This window comes from Triturus cristatus, chromosome 11, assembly GCF_964204655.1.
Source record: "Triturus cristatus chromosome 11, aTriCri1.1, whole genome shotgun sequence".
NCBI lineage: Eukaryota > Metazoa > Chordata > Amphibia > Caudata > Salamandridae > Triturus > Triturus cristatus.
In genome coordinates this window covers 1,112,101,656-1,112,125,431 of record NC_140594.1, presented here as the reverse complement: position 1 = coordinate 1,112,125,431, position 23,776 = coordinate 1,112,101,656, and the positions used below count along the sequence as shown (strand labels likewise).

Below are 23,776 nucleotides of genomic sequence, written 5' to 3'. Positions count from 1 at the left end.
AGCCCAGCTCCCACAGACGCGTAGCGTGCTTGTCAGCAGCCACCAACCAAGGCTCCCCTGCCCCCCATAGAATAACATTGGGCCTAACTCACTCTGCACCCGGCAGTCACAGTGCCGCTGAGGGTGTAACAACTGTACCAACCTGACCCCGGGAGACCCCTGAGTCTGTGCCCATAACCTTAACTCTGCCGGTAGAGTACTTGCCCAAAAGCCGATAACTCACTTTTCTTCCATAGTTTAACATTGACTGGTTTCTTCTGAAATTTCTTCTAAATGTAGAGTTTCTAAAACTTAAAATATTCACCTAAAATCAACCGAGTAACGGAAACCGAAATACTCACCGGCTATTAGGAGAGATCCCAGTGCTGGATCTTGGTGCCCAGCACTGACCCTGAAAAGTACTTACAACCGTACTTTCCACTAACTCAATTCTCTTCCATAGGAAACCATTGACTTTTTTTCTGTGAAATTTCTTCTAAGTGTCGATTTTGCAAACTTATAAATATTCATTAAAAATCGCCTGTATAACTTAAACGCAGTTTCTCACCTGCTTACAGATGGTACACAAGTGCTGGATCCAGGATCCAACACTGACCTAGAAAAAATAACCATAACTCCACTTACCTGTTAAGTGAATTTCCTCCCATTGGATAACATTGGTAATGTGATTAGAACATTTTTGTCAACTTTTAAAATGGCAAAATATTGCTTAAAAATCGCAACAGTAACTAAAACGAATTTACTCACTTGTATCCAAGAACTGTCCCAGGACTGAATCTAGGATCCAGTCCTGGAGTTAGAAAAGTAATCCTGAAAGTAATCACTTGCAAATAACTTAAAATTCACAGTGAGTCAATGTATTATTGTCTTTGAAACTGTGTTGCCTATTGCAACAAAACTGTAACTATTATCTGCAAAAGTCAATTGCCTATTGCAAAGTGTTTAACTAAAGCATCTCATTCTGAGAAAGTATATTTTGATACCTATTGTTGGTTCCAAAATAAAACCATATATTTTTTATATAAACCATTGGCCTAGAGTTCAGTTCTTGAGTGTGAGACCATTTTCTGATTGAGTGTTCAACAAATGCTTTACACTGTCCTCTGATACTGCCTTACTGCTCGACCAAACTACCACTTTAGAGCAGTGGTTCCCAAACTTTTCACTCCTGAGGACCCCCATTGAGTCACTACTGGAAGCCGGGGACCCCCAAGCAATTTGTATGATTTAAATGTCAAACATTAAAACTGTAATTCAAAAAAATATACACACACGTGTGCACATCAAACAAAGACTAGACTTGAATTACTAAAGATTTTAGTATTTTTATATTAAATATTTGCAAAAATCGAAAAATCTTAATGGGAAGGTTGGTGCTGCATCTCGCGACTAACTTTTCTTTTTTTTTTTTTAACCTCAAGCTGCTCTGGCAAATGTTGTCAGACAAGTCCCCGTACAGTGCACACCAAGTGCAGCGAGTGAGCCTGACCACTACAAAGGGGGCTTTCGGGGGTCTCCCCCAAGAAAAGTTTGGGGAAAATGGTGCATATGATGACACATTTGTCATTCTATATTGAATTGTATTCACTATTTAAAGCATAGTAAATAATGACCTTATTATGCACCAGGATACATCGGTCTTTTGCCAATCTTCAATGGTTGACAATCTTCAAGATTCCCTCACTACTACCCTCCAACAGTGCCTCTCATCTCTCCATAGCCCCACTGTCACATGTATTTAATTTGTTTTATAGGACCTCATACCACTGTAGGGTGTCAGAGCACTTTACATCACACACATACAGAGATCATGAATCATACGTGTGTAAATCAGTGACTAGAAAATGTTACATAAGGCAAAGGGGACTACAAGGTGTAGGATACACATCATTCACACTGGTAGGCATTTTTTAAGAGTGCTTGGTCTGGAGAAGCACAAACTCAGGATTCAGAACATAACATAGGGGTTAGCGTTGACTTTAATAATAAGGATTTATTTCTACCCAAACAAACCTTTTTAGCAGCATCGCTATAATAAAAGACTGGAAAAAGCATAACTTACTAACTTGTACCATGCAGTTTGCATGCAGCTCTTTGGTGGCAGTTCATAACTCACTGTGCTCTATTGCGATTGGAACTTGTGAACTGCACAATAACAAAAGAATCTCTGTGGCAAAAGCAGGAACCCACAGAGCTATGCAAATAACAAAATACAGTTTAAAAGAAAATGCATTGTAGAAATGTTTTGCAGCAGGCATATTAACCATCGGTGCTTCCTTAGATGAGTCTAAGCTGCCACTGGACAAAACCCCCATCTCTCTCCAGCAGGTACATTAATCACCGGAGTTACCTTGACACTTTTATTGCTGCCCAAAAACTGCTGATTTACAAGGAACTTTGCAGTGCTTTTAAAACCTCTGCCTGCGGACCCCCTGGGAATGTGTCCTGGACCCCTGGGGGTCTGCCGTCCCAGTTTGGGAACCACTGCTTTAGAGAGTACAGTTATATCTAACTGTAACCTCTGCCAAACCTCTGGGGACTGTGGACTCTGTACACACTGTACCTATTTGGGAACAGTATATACAGAGCCACTTTCTCACACCTACCTGCTACTCCCCTAAAATGCCCCCTAAATTTAGTATTTAGGTGGCTTCCACCAGTCCTAGAAACTAGTTACCTGTGACCTAAGCAGTTGGACGAAGAAGCCATGCAGCAAAGCCTGAATGCAACGACTGATATTGCTCCAGCCCTACCGGCCTGTCTCTAGCTTCCAAGACCCTGCAAAAAAACGACGGCCCCTGTCCAGCAGCCAGCGACTTCCAGAAACTCGAGGAAGACTGCCTGAGTTTTAAAAAAGACCAGAACTCCTGAGGACAGTGGCTCTGTCCCCAAGAATTCAAGACAAAGGACTACGGTGCCCTGCAGATTCGTGAGTCTTGCCCACTCTGCAGCCGACGCCTCCGGCCCGTGTCAAGGTGGACCACCAACCCAGAACAGGTGCCCAAGCGGTCCTGACCTTGAGTTCAGCGTTGGGTGACCCCTCCTGGACTCCACGATGACGCCTGCAGCCTGAATTCAGAAGCTGCCCCTGACCACGACTCTCTACACGGTATATCATATTTTTGCTTTATCTAATGAAGAGCCAGCTTCCCACACCAACATGTGGACAATGCCCTAAAATCTGATATCAAGACAGCAAGTTCTTTGGGGAGCTGCAGCAGAACGTTTTTCAACCCTTTCGAGGTGCAAGAGGACAAGGGCAGTATTCCTATAGATCAAAAAAACTCAATCATACTTGTGTCAACCTTCATCTCTACAGCAATGGGGTACTGCCAACAATACCCACAGCAGCAGTATAGAAGACCGCCTCCAGGAGCCTATTCCAGACATCCACCACATAAAAGATCTGCATAGTCCAGCAGAGGACAGAACTCCGTGTCAGTGACACATTTCGTGCACCCGGCACAGTCATTCCACGGCAGCATGTGGGTGGAAGACTCTCAAATTTGTTAAATCGCTGTAGATCTATTAAAACAGTTCAGTGGGTGCTTTATATTTTTCAACATGGTCCCATCTTAGAATTTTCTCAAAAATCCCCTCAATCAACCTCGCAGGTGGTCGCATCATCATGTTCATCTTTTAAAGTTGGAAATTCTTTCCGTCACTGAAAGGAAACCATAGAGGCAGTTCTTTATAATTAGCACAACACAAGCTTTTCTTTCAGTTTCTTTCGAAGCAAGAAAAAATTTGGTCAATTGAACCAAATACTCTATCTTCTACAGGTAAACCAATTCATGAAAAACAATTTTGCATGCTTATGCTGCAGGAAATCCTGATTGCTAAACCAGGGAGATTTGGGGACATTACTGGATCTCCAGGATGCTTATTTTCATTTTTCAATCCACCCAAAGCATCAGAATTATTTAAGGTTCAAGTTGGCCAAATGCTATTACCTATTAAAGGGCCTACCCTTTGGCCTCAAGTCTGCTCTTCAGATTTGCATGGCCCGGTCGTGGCTTACCTGAGGAGGAAAGGACACAGTTTTTCCGTACCTAGACAACTGGCTTAAGGTCCTTCGTCTCAAACTGTGAAGAGATCCTTGAAGGCTTGTATTCAGTTGTTCAGAAGTCTTGATTTAACACAACTAAGAAAATCTTATCTTCAACCCAGTAGGAAGATAACTCCAGGAGTGATTTTTTTTTTTCTCCATACTATCTCATGCAAAGCCTTCCTTATCGAAGAAAGGATTAACAAGATAATCAACTTGGCCACCTACTTCTCAAAAAGGTCTTATGCCCTCCTACTTTTCGATTATCCCTTCCCAACTGTCTAATCCATTTTAGACTGTTTCAAGAGGAAATAGAAAGACAGTGAGCTCAAAGCTAAGGAACTTTCAAAGATCTCATTCAAATCACGTCCAAGTCGAAAGCCTCAATGCCATGCTAGATGCAGAGACAATACTTTGACAGGCCTAACATTTCTAAATCCTCCACCTCAATTTGAGATAACAGATGCATCATAAGCAGGATAGTGGCACAATACCAGGAGCAGTAGGTTCATGGAAAAAGGTCATTGCAAGAAAAATTCCATATAAACCTTCTGAAGGGCATTTGCCTTAGAGCTTCAATTATTTTCTGCCAATGATTAGTCACTAATCGGGGCTTGTTCTTTCAGGCCTAAACATGCAGATGGAACAAAATTAGGACTTGTAAACAGAAGCCCAGAGGATATGTAAGTGGGTTTTAAATCAACAAATTAGGTTAAAGGTGGAGCATGTTCCTGGAATGAACAACCAATGGGCAGACTCTCTAAGCAGAACGTTGAGAGACTGCCATGAATGGGAGTTAGATCAACATCCGCTAGCAGAAATTGTTCAGATCTGGCAGACCCCGTACATGGATTTTTTTGGCAACACATCCCAATTGCTGTTTTTTGGGGTTTTTTGCCAGCAGAAACCGTCCTAGATTGTTGTGGTGGAGTGCTGTCCAAATAGCCTAGAAAGGAATCTTCGTTTCTGCATTTTCCCCACTTCCCGTAATTCACAGATTGGAGAAGATGATGATGAAGAGACCATGTTGCATTATTGTGACAGCCCCAGCTTGGCCAACATAGTTGTGATAAACAAAACTAGTTCTCCTATCAGAACATACACATATTCCATTCAGACCAGTAGTGAATCTATTGACAATGGACAAGTTGTTCATCCAACAACAGAACCTCTCAATTTATTGGTCTGGCTCCTGAATTCAACCACTTAAGTATTTCACAAGACTGCAAAAACATTATATCTAAAGCTTGGCTGAAATGACTAGCACAAAAAATAGAGCCAAATGGACTTGCTTCTGCATATGGCGCTCTCAGAATGGCATGCATCCTATCGAATGGTCACCTGAACAGATTTTACCATACTTATTGCATCTTACAAGTTCAGGTCTCTCTCATGATTTGGTCAATATCCACCTTGCTGCAATTTTGTTTATGAGATACGTAGGACAATTGTTGCTCTGGTCTCATAGCCTGGTAAGAGTCCTCTAAGGGTCTATTTAGAGCCAGTCCCACAAATAAAAAAATAAACAAAAAAGATACTGTTCTTGGAAGTTGAATATAGTCCTCTCCCAAATGATGAGCCCATTTGAACCTATTCATAAAACAGATCTTGAAGATCTATTTTGGGAAATAACTTTATATTTGTATTCATTTCTGATATCTTGTTTTTGTGCAAATCCCCCCCCATCTCTGTAAAGAAACCATACATGTAATTAATGAGTCTTGCTGTTATTACCCCTTGTTTCGTCCCCAAGGTCCCATCAGACTCATCTGAATGAGCCGTTGGTCCTGGAGTCTTTTTTAGGTCTCTGTCAGCGAAGGCTGCGCTTGCGCAGTCTCGCTCGCGAGATTTAATGACTTGGAGAAGAGGGGCTTGAACCCGCCCCTCTTCTCCCCTCTTCTCCATTGGCTGGCCTCTTAAATGCTGGCCAGCCATTGGAGAAGAGGTTTGTCACTCCGAACAGGCCCCGTCCTTTTCGGATTCGGTGGCGAGTTTTTTCGTTGCTTTTAGCCCGGGCGTGTATTTCTCTCCTTCAGCCAATGGCAAGAGGAGAGAAAAAGAAACACGCCCCCGAATCGGAAACAGCCGCTGCCTTTCTCCAAGGCATTTCTGCTTCGCCTCGGAGAAAGGCGGTGGTGTGCTGGTCCTGGTAAGCTTGGTTCATTGTTCGTAGTAATTAAGTTCTGTGTTTTCTCTTTACAGTGTGCTACTTGCAGTTGTTTTTCCAGTCACAAACGCGGGATACTAAATTGCAGGATGCAATTTAAAAAAAACATTTACTAAGCTAACAAATGTGGGGAACGTTTTTCCTCAAAAGTTATGCGAGTGTCAAAGGTGGTTTCACGTGAGGCGCCAACCGCAAAGGCTGCCCCTGCCTGCTTATGGCCACTTCAGAACGCAGGGGAGTACAAAGAGAGCTGTAAAAACAAGTGTAACCATCTTCTTCACATGCACAGTATTTCAAAACGATATACACAAAGCGCTTTACTCTCACTGTACTACGAGAAACCCATTGGCTTTGTCGTAGCTTGCTCTTGTAATGTGGTCTTCTTTCCCCACCGTCACTGCACCGAGCAGCGTCAAACACATGCCAGGCAGGCTTGACTCTAAGGCCTGCTGTGGATGGGGAGAGTAGAAACCTCTCTATGCACAGTGTTCGCTTTCGAAGACGTTCGCTCTTTACCCTGCCCTTGACCGGCTGGGAAGGGGCCGTGTTTACATCGCAGACTGATAGTTTCATCAGAAACGCCCCCCTCCTCCACAGAATTGGGGGAAGTCAGTGCGTGCCACGGGGAGGCTGCACACCCGCGCTCATTGAACAGGCGGTGGATTGAGCGCTGCGGGGAATGAGGGTGTGGAGAACAGACTCGAGCCTCTCAGGGCCACTGGAAGCAGCCGTGCTGTGGTATGCCTGGAAATTCCCAGCTCATTGGCGAGCGCCCGCCCGGCTGAGCCGGGTTTATCCGCCCTATATGGTCACAGGAAGAGGGCGGGAGTCCGCTGCTGCAGGGAGGAGTGCGCGCGGGTCACAAGACGCTCCCGCCGCTGTGGAGTGGAAGAGCTGGTTTCAGTCTCGACACCGAGGCTGCACGGGCAGCAACGGCCCCTTGGGTCCGGATTGTGTAATCCTTATCCCGCACGCAGCAAGGGCCTCCTCCCGCGCTCGCTGGTGTGTGAGCTCAGCCGGTGACTCAGAGCATGCAGTCATGCTGCTGCTGCACGGCAGGCGCGGGGTGAGGAGCAGCGCGGGTCCCGGTCGTGGAGGGGCGCACTGCGGGTCGCGTGCTCGGCTGCAGGGAACCGGGGTGCAGACGCGCGGCTGCTGTTGAGTAGGGAGCACGCTTAACTTCCAGCGGTCGGCTACAGGACGACACTTGGAAAACCAGACCAGCTCTCACGCTGGAAAGAGGTATGTGTGAGGAGGAATGTACAGTCAGCGAGCTGCGTGTTTCAATTCCCGTGTCATGGGCGTGCACTTTACAGAGGGAGGAGGGGGGCGCTCGGAACTACACGTTTGTACAAGCACTCAAGTTGTAGGGCAACTATTATGATAATGTTGGCTGTTCGGGTTGTCTCGACGTGCAGAATGTTGAAAGTAGATTTTTTTTTACGTTGAAATAAATGCTGGTTCAGCGCTCGTATTTAATGGAATTTTGGTATAAATGTTTATCCTCCGCAAAAACTAGCCTCCTTTTGCCTAAACATAAATTGAAATATCCTTTGCTTATGCGTCACGCTGCATGTAACATCTGGATCATGCAGGGTTGTGCAAGCCAGTTTTTCCTGCAGAGTCTGCCCCTTTGGGGTGGAAGAGGTGTTGGGAGGGGGGGGGGGGGGGTATTGAAACGGTTTATATGAGCATCAATTACCTTACATAAAGTCAAGCTCATTTTTTTAGGCACGGGAAATTAAAGTGATTTGCCCAGGATCACAGGATGTGGTGCTGACGCCGATGTCATGTTCCCCAAGTCCAAAGTCTGCAGCTCTGCCTGTTGCGTCACATCCGCTCTCAGATTCAGATGAATGCATTATGGGAATGTTTCTTATGACCGTTGCTGCTTTATAGAAGGCTGTATTGAGTAGTGCTCGCTCACCCCCCAAGTTGGAACCGTTTTGCTTGTCCATTAAAAGTCTCTAACTATTAGACGTTGCGCGATCTTCCCCGGAGCAGAGTTTTGCACACTGGCCAGTTTACTTTTGCCCTGGAAAGAGCGTGTCCTGCTGGGCAGTCAGGGCAGAACTAAAAATAAAAATGAGTGCCGGTGAGTGCCACCTGCAACCACCGGTTCACATTTACCGGTGTATGTGTGGTGTCAGTGTTATGCCGTTATGTGTGCTGCGAAATGCACACATGCGTTGTGGTTGTGTTAACTATTGTGTTAGGATGATTTTGGATATAGAAATGCGTTTAAGCGTTGAGCGCGGTTCCTTATGCCAATGAAGGTGCACTCATATGAACAAATGTGTGTTTGTTGAAGTTTGTGTGCCTTTCTTGTGCGTGCTTGTGAGGCTGTAAGAAAATAAAACTTTATTAAAGATGATAAAAACCCTAATGTGTATCCGTGCTTTGCGGCGAATGGCTATACCGGTTGTGTTTGTGTATTTAGAGCAGACGATTGTCACGCCATCATAAACACCTTTTAATAACTGTGTGTGTGTAGGTGGCTCTGTGGGTGGCTCTATTTGTGTGTGGGTTGCTCTATGTGAGTGGCTCTCTGTGGGTGGCTCTGTGTGTGGGTGGCTTTGTGTGGGTGGCTCTGTGTGTGGGTGCAAATGCAATAGGTCTCGCATTTGGGAGTGATTAAGCTATTGACAGTGTAAATAACAATGCTGTTTCTTTAAATGTTTTAAAAACATAAACAAAAATAATGTCATGAACAATGCCAATAGCTCTAACTTTAACAATGCCGAGACCATTGCATTGTAAATGCTTGTTCTGAAACGTTTCTAATGCAGCATTAAGAGCACTTCATACTCTTAACATCAAGCAAAGTCTCAGGTTTTTTTTGGACAGGACTAAGACTTTCAGAAAGCCTGGTTATCTGATGATTGCATACAGTCCTCCACAAAAAGGACATGCTCTGCCAAGATATAGTACTATAATGTCTGTTTCTCACCTCCGCTTGTGACCCATTCTGTCATGTTAATACCAAGCATGCAAATCTTTAAAAGATTGACTACTGGAGAAAAAAACAAGTTACCTCTATAATGTTCTTCTTCAGTATTGACTTTTCATCGATTCACATGCTGACCCTCCCTTCTCTCCGATAGGAGCTCCTCACATTTCTACCTCATACATGTTACCTTTCCACTAGTACTCTGAAATATGAGGTACTGTGTCCTTGAGGGTAAGAGTGCTTCAAGAGTTTTTCTCATTGGCTGAATTTTGGTTCTTATTAAAATGATGTGAATTGATTAACAATGCAAACACGAGGAGATGATGGACGGAGCGCTGAAACTTCTCACACTCACCCCCAGTCACAGATCTGGGTTGAATCCATCATCATTCTTGAGCTCACTGTGCCACCTCAGTTCAGACCCAGCTATATGCAAATCAGTCTTGACCCTGTGCCTCATCAGCCAGGCTAGCTTGAATCCAGTGGCAAAGTGAGCAAGGGACCCACGTCTGGGCGTACCCTGCCAACTTAGGGCGAACAAAGCAAACACAAGGAGATGATGGACGGAGCGCTGAAACTTTTCAGACACTCACCCCCAGCTCACTTTGCTACTGGATTCAAGTTAGCCTGGCTGATGAAGGGTGTTACCCAGAAACCGGTCCCAGGATGCTTGTTTCCGGTTCAGGGAGCCCCGGCTTAGCAGTTCGGGCTGGACTGTTCCCATGAGGCACAGGGTTAATACAGATTTGCATATAGCTGGGTCTGAACTGAGGTGGCGAAGTGAGCTAAAGAAGGATGATGGATTCAACTCCAATCTGTGACTGGCGGTGAGTGTCTGAAAAGTTTCAGGACTCCTTCCATCATCTCCTTGTGTTTGAATTGATTAACAATGCCACTTGCCTAGGCTGTTCTGTGCAATACATTTCTTTATACTACTTATTATAATTTCCATGGGACTCCCACCTCAATGAAAGGTACGATTCAAGCATGTCAATCTATGAAAGATGTCCATACTGTAGAACTATAGTGTAAGATAAGTAACTTATTGTTCGAGGCATATGAGCTGCAGATTACACACTATGCATAGATCGCCATCTGGTGTTGGGCCCGGATGTTTGCACTTGTTTTTGTCTTGGAAAGCCTTTGGAAGTCACGAGGTAGGTGACTCCTCCTTTAGATGATAGTGCGCATGGGCATCGGCTCCATCCTCAGAACGTTTATTTCCGCCATCGGGCTCGGATTTGTTTCTCGCGCTCCAGTTCGGAACCGTTAACGGTTTTCTCTTTCGACGCGCAATCCTTCCCTTTTCTATGGTATTGTCTCGATCCCGTTTTCCCAATCCATGCGACTCAACTTCAAAGTCTTCGATTCCGGTCGTTGACGAAGGCCTGCGGGCCTACCTGGGCCTCATCTTCTGGCTCATGGAAAGGACGCCATTCAATAAGTGTCCTCGATGCGGGTCGAAGTTTCCCCACACTGACCTGCATGAGGTGTGCAACCTCTGCCTCTCACCGGAGCACGAGGCCTGAGACTGTCCAGCTTGCGCCTCCCTCTGCTCTAAGAAGACGATCCGGGACCGACTAGCTAGAAGAACAATCGATCCCCGACGACATCTTCCAAGAAGGCGTCGATGTGCCAGAGCAGGGGCGGGTCGAAGGCCTTATCAGCGCCTCCGAAGCAGATGACTCCGACGTCGAAGACATCACTTCCGCTCAGAGGGCCGTGAGTACAGACGTCTACGTCGACCCCAAGACACTGCAAAACTGCACGGTTCCAAACCCAGAACCGCTACAGAGTCCGCGCCGAAAAAGCCTACGGCACCAAAACCGTCGGCTCCGAAGGATCTGCCTCCCACAGAAGAACTGTTTCGCCCAGATCCTACCCAAAAAACTCTTGTGAAGGATCCTAAGACTGGTCACTTAATGCTTAGCATCAAGAAGAGACCCCTAGATACCCCTGCACCGGCTCCACCACCAAAAAAGAGACTTTGCTACCTCTCCATCCACACCGCTCTCCTACACCGTCTCCTACTCCAGTAGATGATGATGATAACACCTCAGATGATGCAGGGGGAGGTGCGGACGATCAACCCCTAGGGGACCCTACCCCTACTGGCTCCACCGAACCCCCTACTGGCTCCCCAGACCCCTGGGATGATTATAGTGTCCCAGACGTCCCTTACACCCCACAAGATGACATCTATCCCTCCAGGCCTTCCCCTCCAGAGGACAATATCTGCTTCAACCAGCTCCTCCACAGAGCTGCCCAGTACCACGGGGTTACCCTTCATACAGACCCTGTGGAGGAAGATTTTCTCATGGACACTTTTGACACCACACAAAGGTCCACCTCAATTTTACCCATGCTTAAAGGGGTCATTAAGCATGCACCAGAGGTCTTTAAAGACCCAGTCAGGGCTCAAATCATCAACCCGAGAATAGAAAAAAATAAGGCTGCCCCTACTGATCCAACCTACATTAAAGGCCCGCACCTCTAGACTCCCTTGTAGTCTCCAATGCAAGGAAGAGAGCCAATTCCCAAACATCAGGTGACGCACCACCACCAGGTAAGGAATCTAAACTCCTGGACGCCTCTGGCAAACGAACTGCGCCACAGGCAGCAAACATATGGCGCATTGCCAATACCCAAGCGCTGTTAGCCAGGTATGACAGGACACATTATGATGAGCATGAGTCAATAATGCAGCACCTCCCTGACCAGTATAAAAACAGGACCAATGAACTCTGACAGGAAGGTAAAACCATGACTAACACCTCCATCCGTTGTGCCTTAGATGTAGCAGATACCGTCTCAAGGGCAATAAACACCAGTGTCCTTCTGCATAGGCATGCCTGGTTACGCATCTCGGGTTTTAAACCTGAAGTCCAGAGTTCCATACTCAATCAGACATTTGATGAACACCTATTTGGCCCTAATGTGGACGTATCACTTGAAAAAATGAAAAAGGGTACAGACACAGCCAAATCTATGGGAGCCTTGCAGTCTCAAGCTCCCAGACGTTCCTTTCGTCGCTCATCCTTCAGAAGCACCCACAGAGGCTACTTCTCTGATAGCCCCTCCACTTCTTACAAGGCTTCCACCCAATCCACCTTTACTAGAGGTTACGAAAGAGGTCGTTACAGGGGAAACCACAACAGGCAAAAACAACAATTCCCACTCTGCCCCCACCCCATGACTTCCCTCCACTTCCCCCAGACTATTCCACTCCAGTCGGGGGAAGACTCCACCAATTCCTCCCTGCCTGGGTAAACATCTCTTCAGACAGGTGGGTGCAACAGATAATTCAATCAGGCTACTGTCTCGAACTAACATCTACCCCCCCAAACATACCACCCAAACAGCGCCCAATGTCACCAGAACATCTGTTACTGCTAAAGCAGGAGGTAATCTCCCTCCTACAAAAAAGTGCAATAGAACCAGTTCCCCTGCACCAACAAAACAAGGGAGTTTACTCCCTCTATTTTCTCATACCAAAAAAGGACGGCTCTCTAAGGCCTATTCTAGACCTCAGACCCCTAAACCTATACATACACTCAGACCATTTCCACGTGGTCACACTTCAGCAGCTCCTTCCTCTGCTTTCACAGGGCGACTTCCTTGCTACCCTAGACCTCAAGGATGCCTATTTCCACATTCCCATTCACAACGCTCACAGAAAATATCTCCGATTCGTAGTGGACGGTCAGCACTATCAATTCAGAGTACTCCCATTCGGAGTCACCACAGCACCAAGAGTGTTTACCAAGTGCCTAGCGGTGGTGGCAGCACACCTAAGACAGCACATCCACGTCTTCCCATATCTAGACGACTGGCTCATAAAAGCCAGCTCATGCAATCAGTGTACACAACACACTCACGCCACTATTCAACAACTTCACGACCTGGCGTTCACAGTAAACATCGCCGTGTCCCAGCTGCAACCGTCCCACACACAATACCTCGGTGCCACAATAGACACCTCAAGAGCGCTAGCCTATCCCAGTCCCGCCAGGATAGCAAGCATATACAAGCTCTCACCAAATTCCAACCGCAACACACTCTTCCAGCTCAAGTGTTCATGCAACTCATAGGGATGATGGCCTCTTGCATATTCATAGTGCCTCATGCAAGACTCTAGATGCGTCCTCTTCAAGAGTGCTTAGCACGCCAATGGAACCAGGCTCAAGGTCAGCTAACAGATCTGGTGTTGGTAGACGGTCGTACTCATCACTCTCTGCAGTGGTGGATCACCAAGAACCTTTCCAAAGGGCGACCGTTCCTAGAGCCGATTCCTCAAATAGTTATGACGGACGCATCGCTCTCCGGCTGGGGAGCTCACCTACTACATCACACCATGCATGGGCAGGTGGACACCTCAACAAAAGTTACTCCACATCAACCACCTGGAGGTACTAGCCATATTCCTAGCCTTAAAAGCATTTCAAAAACACATATCAGGCAAAGCTGTCTTAGTCTGCACCGACAACATGACAGCCATGTATTATATACAAAAACAAGGCGGGACACCCTATCTGCAGCTCTCAGCTGGCACAGAGCATATGGAGGTGGGCTATACCTCAAACATTTTTCTTCTAGCCCAACATGTCCCAGGAGTTGAACACATTAGCCGATCTGTTGAGCCGTTAAACACCATAAATCCACGAGTGGGGAACTTCATCCGTAAGTTCTTCAACCGTTTTTCAAATGTGGAGGCAACCACAGATAGACCTCTTTGCCACCCAAGAAAACGCCAAATCTCCAAGCTTCGCCGCCAGATATCCTCACCCATTGTCCAAAGGCAATGTGATAGGGATGAACTGGTCAGGCAGATTTGCGTACGCTTTTCCGCCTCTCCCACTCATTCCACTAGTGGTGCGCAAACTACAGCAACACTCCTTAACGCTCATCCTAGTTGCTCAAACTTGGGCCAGACAACTATGGTACACCACATTGCTGGAACTCTCCGTAGTTCCGCACCAAAAATTACACCTCTCTCCATGACTCTTAACCCAGAACCATGGAGAGATCCAAAACCCAGACCCAACTCAGCTAAACCTATCGATCTGGCTCCTGAAGTCCTAGAATTAGGGTACCTTAATCTTCCTCCAGACGGTATGCACGTCATTAAAGAAGCTAGACGGCCTACCACAAGAGCTATGCAGCCAAGTGGAAACGATTCGTAATATACTGTCATAACAACAATACTGATCCCCTAGATGTGTCTATCCAACACATCATAGGCTACTTACTACACCTCCAAAGATGCAACTTAGCCTACACGTCTATCAGACTGCATCTTGCTGCCATAGCAGCATATCTACAAAATAGACAGCATCTATCACTTTTCAGAGTACCTGCCATAAAGGCCTTTATGGACGGACTCAAAAGAATCATTCCCCCCAGAGTACCACCGTCACCTGTGTGGAATTTAAACATCGTTCTCACAAGATTAATGGGGCCTCCATTTGAACCGCTACATAAATTTGAGCTACAATTCTTGGCATGGAAAACTGCTTTCCTAGTAGCCATTACTTCTCTACGAAGAGTTAGCGAACTACAAGCTCGAACCATTCAGGAGCCCTTCCTGCAGATATATCATAATAAGGTTGTTCTCCGAACTAATCCTAAATTCCTCCCTAAAGTCATATCTCCCTTCCATCTCAACCAATCTGTGGAGCTGCCTGTATTCTTCTCGCAGCCACAAACAGTCGCAGAAAGAGCTCATCACACCTTAGATGTCAAAAGAGCACTGCTCTACCACAAAGGGAGAGCACAACCTTTTCGTAAGATCAAACTATTCGTGTCTTTCTCACCACCACACAAGGGCAACCCCATATCAAAATCTGGGATAGCTAGGTGGATTGTCTAATGCATACAAATTTACTACCACAAAGCAAAACGCACATTATCTGTTCCTCCTAAAGCCCACTCTACACGAAAGATAGGGGCTTCAATGGCATTATTAGGGAACATTCCCTTAGACGATATCTGCAAAGCAGGTACATGGTCTACACCGCACACATTCACAAAACACTGTTGTGTAGATGTACAAACTAAACAGGCTAGTGTGGGCCAAGCTGTACTCCAAAACACAATTTCAAACTACTGCAACAGATGCTGGTGGTCGCCGCTAAGACGGGATACTGCTATACAATCTATGCATAGTGTGTAATCTGCAGCTCATATGCATCGAACGGAATATGCTACTTACCAGTATGCATCTGTTCTTGGCATGTAGAGCTGCATATCTACACACGCCCACCCGGCTACCTTGATCTGTTCCAGTATTCTCATTTAGAAACACCATAAGGGCATCTTTCCTGTTTCTTACAAAACTTCATCATTTCCCTGCTGGCGAAAAACAATCTGAGGATGGAGCCGATGCCCATGCGCACTATCATCCAAATGAGGAGTCACCTACCTCGTGTCTTCCAAAGACTTTCCAGGACAAAAACAAGTGCAAACATCCGGGCCCAACACCAGATGGCGATCTATGCATAGTGTGTAGATCTGCAGCTCTACATGCCAAGAACAGATGCATACTGGTAAGTAGCATATTCCTTATCTTTTTCCTGCTTGCCTATTCCCTGACTGGATGGGTCATTACTCTCCCTTCCAAATCGGATATTACTTGACTTTCATTGTTCATCTTTCCCATGTCTGCTCTCAAACACTTTACATAATGATCTGAACCTGGGTTTGGTGATTCTGGCCGTCTGGCAAAAACAACTATTGGAAAACACGGGTTAGATGGATGCATTGGAGCAGGGTGGGCTTATTGGTGGTTGTTGTTTTATGTGATATTCTGTCATTTTTTATGTGGTCTTGATTTCTGAATGCCTGTCTCCTTGTTTGTTGTTGAGTTAATTGTACTTCTGTTGTTTAGTGTCCTCCAGTTTGTTTTCTATTTCGTATTATGCTGGTAGACTTTGGTTCCTTAAGAGTCAAATTATGATGCTTTTGATCATATGATTAAGTTTCTCTTTGAGGGCTCATGTGATGTGCTGTCATTTTTTTAGGTTGGTACGGGATCTGTAATGTGGTTTGAGAGATGGTTCTTTGTGTACAGGCATTCGAGACAAATTTTGGGAAAGAATAGGTCGTAAATATTTTTCTGAATGCAGTGTGGTTGTGTATGGTGTGAAAGCGCTTTGGAAGGTCATTCAATAGTTTGGCAGCCTTGACTAACATTGTTTCCTTCAACTTGGACTGTGCTGGGTAGTGATCTGAGGAGGATTTTCAAAGATGATTAGTTTATCCTACACTTTGGGACAATACGGCACTCCTCGATCTGTAGCTCATATACTTTTAAGAAGCTGGACTTCATAACTTCTTCCCATGAGATACTAAGATGACTGTGGATATTAGGCAGTACTGTGAGGGTATTGTCTTTAGCCTGTGGCGCCTCAGGGCTAGAACACTAAAGTTCTCCAGCTGGGTAACCAGGTTATTCCTTTCTGTAACATTAGACAGATGGCTAGGGAAGGACTCCTGCTGGAGTGTTTTACAGTATGCCACCAAGAACACCTAATGGTATCCATGCCCAGGCAGTACTTTATTTTGGAAACGAAATTGACTTTGTTACAGTTAACTAAACAGTTAATGTGCAACTAGGAAGACACAACGAACTGAGTGCTTCCAAGACTTTCTATTATAGATTTTTATAGCTAGGTGTATGATAACTTTTTCCTTAAGACTATTGTGTGGAGCTTGGTCTCGGGCTTTATGGAGACATTTCCATGCAAAGAGTTCAAGAAAACGTTCAATTAATGCATATGTTGGTACTCTGGGTCCAACTCAGCTCATAGACCAACAGTAGCTAAATGTCACTGATGCCAAGACCCTTTTAAATAAAGATCCTCACAAAACCTATCACCCAAACAGAACCCTATTTAACAAAGTCTCTGGTGATCCTTTGACAATGTATCAGTGTCTAACTTGGAACACGTTAGTGTAAGTCACTGGAGTCCAGTCTGTAATCTGTGTAGTGATCTTTTTACCGCCATTGGCTAGAAGTGTTATACAGTACCTAGTGTTTTGGCACAGTTGTCTTTTTTCTTTTCCTAATCAAGGTACCGAACCACTAAGGACATTATACTGCCGTTCCGCGTGATCCCGCTGGTACGAGAGGTGGGACGGACCAAGCTGGAAGTGAAGGTGGTGATTAAGTCCAACTTCAAACCCTCTTTGCTTGCTCAGAAAATAGAGGTAAGTGCTTTGGATGTGATAGGAGTGCCTGGGGACGGCTACTTAGTAATCATGATGCACTGTTTCATACATATAAGGGGGATGAATGAACACAAGACACAACTATTATTGGAAAGAGAACTGTTCATCAATATACACTGTACCAGTAACATGGATTATGTTCTGAATGGCCTCAAATGGAGTCTGAACCACTGGAGATGAGGTGGGGAAGGCAAAAGCCAATTCTCCACATTGAGAAAAAGGAGGTAATGATTCAAACTACTAGTCTGCAGAATTGTGAGAAACTCATGAACTGTCCCATTAAAAACTGCCAATTTTCATCTCCATGCTCAAAGTTCTACGTTTTTAGCCATAAACCTTGTATTTATGTAACTTTTTGTGAGCTGCTTATTTCCCCTATTCCTTTAATAGCATGATTAGTTGGGGTCTATCTCGTTCTACTTGTGGATGTTAGTGATTCCAATTTTTCTGTAAATCCTCTAGATCTATAAAGTCGCTTTCCATCTGGATTTGTCTGCTTATAGGTCTAATCATTTCACATTTTTTGCGACTTCAAAAGCTTCCCAGGGGTTCCTTCACCCTTGTTGAATATGATCAGGCCCACTAGTCCTTTCTTATAGATCCAGTCCTTTGGTAGAGTGGTAAATTGTAGGGGTCACATTGCCTTGTATTTGGGTCTGTTTAAAACTCTCCAGCAAGGCACGATAGGAGGTTCATATGAGGCCTGTGTCTAGTTTCTGCATCTAGTTTCAGACAGAGGTATTCAATGCACCAGTGCGAGCTATGCACGTACCAAAATCAGGAATAATCACTCTTAGTGTACCTCTCAGCATGCACTTCTTTCTCGCAGCTTTCACTTGAGAAGTATGTCTACTCTCATCACCATCCCTTTTAATAATGACCACTTGGTAAAGAAACACCTGGTGCAGAGCTGTGAAAATATCATGTGCGCTTCTTTGCTTAAGTTGTACTTGGTTGGTTATGAACACAGTTTAATTGTTTTCTCTAGGTAGTTCATTGGTCTCTTCGCTCTCCTCACTGATTGACCTATCAGTGCAAGTTGTGAGGTAATGATTGTAGGAGATTACCTCTTATGTGTGATCACTCCCTATCCCCCCCCCCCCCCCCCCCGCCCCATCACCACCCCACAAAGTGTTTGAACTGATCCTGCTGGTTGTCTGACTCTAGTGCATTGCGCTCTGCCTGCCAGAGTAACTGTACAGTTGGTGGATACCCGATTGTCTCAATTACCTTAGAAATACCCATTATGTGGTACAGGCGTTACCCAGGATTAGTAAGCTAAACTTTTAAATGCCACTAGTGAACTGCACCATACCTCAGTGACCAGGTGAAATGGGACTCTAGGTCTTCCACTGCTGCCTAGTCTGGCAGATTTAAACCGGACAACTCAATGTGGCAAGATAAACTTTTACCAAGTCAAATCTTCCCTTTTTATTACTGATAAGTCTCCCTTCTTGAACACTGTGCTTAATATTAAAAAGCAGGGCGTGTTCATTTTGTGCTGAACATTCCCTGACAGTGAAAACACAACATTGCTGTAACTTCCATTTGGGACCACCAATGATATTACTCCTCTGTATCAAATTAATCCTTACAATAAACCCAACTCATTGCTAAAATTGGATTTAAGGTAACTTTTAATAGAAAGGTGATTTTAGAAAGTCAGCATTTCGTTGCCCAAAGCTTCGGTTTCCTTTCCTGTCTGTTTACAGCAGTTGTCATCCGAGGCAACATGCGGTCTCCTGTTGGAAAGTGTGAAGTGCTCCCAGGAATATGGAACAACGAGAATTGCTTAAGGGAGGAGGTGTGACCTTTTTCAGCAGAATGATTACTGCAGCTTCAAAGCTGCTACCACCTTAGTCAAGTAAATGGCGAACTTTTTTGCCTGCTTGATCCTTGTGTAAACAGACAGGCTGCTATCCTACAGAGGGGGAACAACATTTGCAAAACAGATTTCCCAGTAGTACCGGCTCATTATGCTGGGTAACTCTTAGCAGTGTTTCCAGCGCTCCTCGCAGGGGAAGAATGATTGCACCATTTTGGATTTGGGTAGAGTGGGATCCTGGGATTGTTTGGTGGCTAAACCCCCAGGAAGTGATATAAAGTGGGAAGGGTTGCCCTGTGGGAATTGATTCCCCACTGGCTAGTGAGCCCACCACCTCCATCAAATGAGAAGATGGTATAAAAGGCGCACCCCAGACCCACAGTCCTTAGATCACTACTGACCGGAAGAAGAGCGAAGGACTGCCCTGCTCCTCCCTAGCCCCAGCAAAGAGGAGGACTTGGCCTGCTGGGCCCAGTTATGGAAAAGAGATCCACTTGTGCTATGGCACAAGTGACTCCATAGGGTTAGTGGCTAGTCTCCTGTTAAGCTTCAGGGCCACCAAAAGCCCATTGAAAGCCCAGCTGCTAGGAACGCCTGCCCACTGCTGGATGACAAAGTGCCTGCTGGGCAACTAAGTCCAGAGCTTACCAATGTGTCCCCATGCCCATAAAACCCAGCAAGGTGCACTCTTATTTACCTGCACAAAAGAAATATGTACTGCTGACACCATCTGAATAAGTTGACCAGTGACGACTGGACCTGTACTGATCCCCCCCCCCCCCCCAAAAAAAACAAGCATTGGCATAGCCAATAGGTCTCGCCTTTGGGACCTTATAAGTATTTAGTTATGCAACTGTTGCATGGCTAAACACTTATAAGGTCCCAAAGGCGAGACCTATTGGCTATGCCAATGCTAGTTTTCTTTCTAATCGCGGCACCGGTGCTTTACATATAACATTAAAAGCAAAACGCGGGTGCTGCGATTATAGCAAAAGTAAAGAAATAGATGTTTGTTTCTATTTCTTTACTTTTGCTATAATCGCGGCAGCCAGCGCTTTACTTTTAACGTTAAAAGTAAAGCGCGGGTGCCGCGATGATAGCAAAAGTAAAGAAATAGAAACAACATCTATTTCTTTACTTTTGCTATAATCGCGGCACCGGCCCTTTTACTTTTAACGTTAAAAGTAAAGCACCAGTGCGGCGATTAGCAAGCTAAAAATGCTACCGCCGGCCACAGCTTGCAGTGCATGTGCGCCTCTGCTGAAGCGCGCGCCCGCGCACATGCACTGCAAGCTGTAGCCGGCGGTAACATTTTATAAAGCCTTTACTAAAGTCTCTCCGAGCAGCGCATGCACGCTGACTCAGCGAGACCTAAAAAAACCACACACACACACAGCCCTGCACTGTCTGAGACCGAGGCCCGAATAGACCCCCTGACACTCTAAGATACCAAGTTGGCTACAGGAATACTCACCAGCATTCTGCAGCCCCAGCATCATGACCACCTTTTTGGTTGGACAGTGTTATAGGAGGAAAGGACACTGAAGACCCTTATACTACTGAAAAATGACAAATAACTGTCTCCTTGGACCTAGGTGGTACCTGTGACTGGCTCCTTTTCCATTGTGGCCAAGCTACAATTTGTTTCACCAGGTGGCTAGAGTAGGAAGCTGGGTTTCTGTTGCAGTAACCCTTCCCCACACTTTTTGCTAGACTACTGATGCACTGTGACTTGATGTGCCCTGGGTCCCTGCCAACCAGGTTCCTAGAGCTGTGTTCTTTCCCAAAACTGTACCTTGTACCTGCCCCAGGCCAGGAAGAGACGTCTGTGGCAGGGGAGCTTTAAAGGCCTTGCTGCATTTATAACGTGACCCCAGCCTCTCCTGCTATCAGGAGCAGGCCCCCTTCCTGTCTCACCTCCTTTTCGCCTGGAAGACAGGCGTGAAAAATTAGCACAGCCCAGAAGGTGTGCCCACTTCTGCCAACCCCCACCTTCAGCTGGGGGAGGTGAGGTGAAGCCCACTCTTCAGTACCCGTCATCTTGCAGATGGCAGGCACTCTCCAATCAGGATTAGGGATTGTGCCCAATCCCCCACATGGGGTGAGCACACTAAGTGTGTAGTCACCCTAAGGTCAGTAGCCCATTGGCTACTGATCATGAGACCCCTAAAACGCCCCCTAAATACAGTATTTAGGGGGGCTGCCCTGAACCAAAAAGGCAGATTCCTTCAACCTAAGAAGGATGAAAGAAGCCACCCAGCAGAGTAGAATGCAGAGAAGAACTGACTTGGCCCCAGCCCTACCAGCCCGTCTGCAGTTTCCAGAGATCCTACGCCAAGTCACCTTGTCCTGCAGTCAGCGGCCTCCAGAACCCCTGGGAGGACTGACTGCCTTCAACAAAAACCAGATCTCCTGTGAACAGCAGCTCTGTTCAAAATAAACAGTCAAGAAAAACTCAGAGCCTGCTGAGGACAAAGAAACCCGACGCCTGGAACCACATCTGCACCCAAAGCCTATGACCAGAGCCCACTGGTCCCAGCGCTCCAGATTCCAAGTCCACTGTTGGTTGACCTCTCCAGGACTCCCCGGCGTCGCCTGCAGCCTCTGCACAACCTCCCCAACCGTGACTGGCCCAGTAAGGTGAAATCTGACCTCAAAAAACACCCCTGCATCCTGCCGCCCTGTGCCCTGGAGAAGAGAACCAGAGTTGCACCTACGTCCCCGAGCCTTTCATCTTACCTGCTGCAACAGGTTCTGGGAGGAACCTGTTGGTTCCTCCCGTAAGTCTTCCTGGACCAAGGCAGGAGCCAAAATCCAAAACCGGCAACTCCCATTGACAATAGAGCACCCGACACCAAAACAGCACCCTGCACCCAGCCGCCGTTGCGGGTGCACCTTGTATGTTAACGCTCCCCCTTTGCCCTGAGCTTAACCCCAAGAGCTTTGCTCCCACAATCCTGTGGCCTGCTCGTGAGCAGCCACCAACCAGTGGCCCCCTAGCCCCCATTGGATAAGATTGGGCCTCAGCACCCTGCACCTGGCTGCCCTAGTGCCGCTGAGGGTGTACTGAAAGTGCATCCTTGACCCTGGGGCAAGCCTGGTTTTAACCTTAGAATACCAACTCCCACAAATAAGTACTTGACTGCAAACAGTTAACTTCATCTTTCTCCATAGGAATACATTGACTGATCCTTGAAAATTGTTCAAAGTGTTGAGTTGGTTTGTATGGAACATTAAACTGCATATGTACAAAAAGTGAATTACTTAACTTTTTTGTAGGAGCTGTCTCAGTGTGATATCTAGTCATATCACACTGATAAGCAAAAGTAATCTGAAAAGTAATCTAAAAGTAACATACATAGTAATCTGCAAAGTAACTGAAAAGTAATTTCGAACTGTAATTCAACCAACTGCATTTGAACATGCGTTTATCTGCAAATCATTGCATAAGAATTTGCAAAGTATTGTATCACTTACCTGCGCCAGGCTTGGTTCTAGAAATAAAATAACGAAATAATATTTTTTATACAAACAAATGGTCTGAGTTCAATCTTTGTGTGCGACATCATTTGCTGTCTGAGCGTGTTCAACAAATACTTAACACTATCCTCTGATAAAGCCTTCCTGCTCACCCACACTACCACAAATGGAGAGTAAGGTGCTATCTGCTTTTACCTCTGCCTACCTTTGGAGTTCCACTGGACTCTGTGTACACTATACCTCATTTTGGTATAGTATTTACAGAGCCAGCTTCCTACAGCTAGGTACTGCTCAACAGATTTAGTGATTTGTTGCATCTTTTAAAAAGAATTTACTTCTGTTTAAAAAATCATATCGGTCTCCCCTCAATAGATTTTTGTAGTTTTGGTGTCTAATGTAGGATAAAATACTCTATTGTTATAAATTGGTGTTGGATTTTTACCTTCGTGTGTCTTACCTTCCAGTTGTTTTAGTATTTTAAATGCTTTACACTTGTTCATTTAATATAGCCTGATTGTTCTGTGCCACAGCTACCTAGGACTGTGCTAAGGGGTTTCTTAAAGAAACCTATCTGGACCTGGTAAAGCTTGTGACCTTATCATATGGTGAGGTCTCACCACCACACCACATAATAATTCACTAGGCACTTTGCAAATGCATGGATATAATCGCCCATCGGATCCCACGTGTTTTCACTTTTTGACCTGTTTTGTAGGTCATCACACTTCTCTAGCCGTTCTCTTGATGATCTGTTGAGAGCCAATATCTCCTATTTTGATCCTCTATATCTCCTGCCTGCTCTAAGAAATTTCACAGATGTCCTATATAACATCTGATTTTTTTAATATATATTTTTTTACAGTGTCTTAACTTGCTTTTCAGAGATGCCACTTTGTTGCTTCTTGACATTTTTCAAAACCTTGACTTGGGGATTTTTTGAAGAGTGCAGGTTTCGCAGCTCCTACTGGCCAGGCAGTCATCTCCATGGTCCAGAAGTTTCTGCAGTGGGGTTGCTTATTTTCTTCTGAGAGCGTTTTGCCAGGAAGCCTTAACATCTATGTTTAACTGTGGTTATTT

General features: G+C 45.5%; 1 protein-coding gene across 3 annotated transcripts in view; it reads left to right on the top strand.

Annotated features, from left to right (window-relative positions):
• Nucleotides 1–23,776, top strand: part of AP2M1 (adaptor related protein complex 2 subunit mu 1) — a 157,453-nt gene that overhangs the window by 121,148 nt on the left and 12,529 nt on the right. For all 3 annotated transcript variants that reach the window (XM_085635615.1, XM_085635618.1, XM_085635617.1), the window contains exon 8: nucleotides 17,238–17,373. In XM_085635615.1, the coding sequence (XP_085491741.1) occupies nucleotides 17,238–17,373 (136 nt within the window). The remainder of the gene's footprint in view (nucleotides 1–17,237; nucleotides 17,374–23,776) is intronic.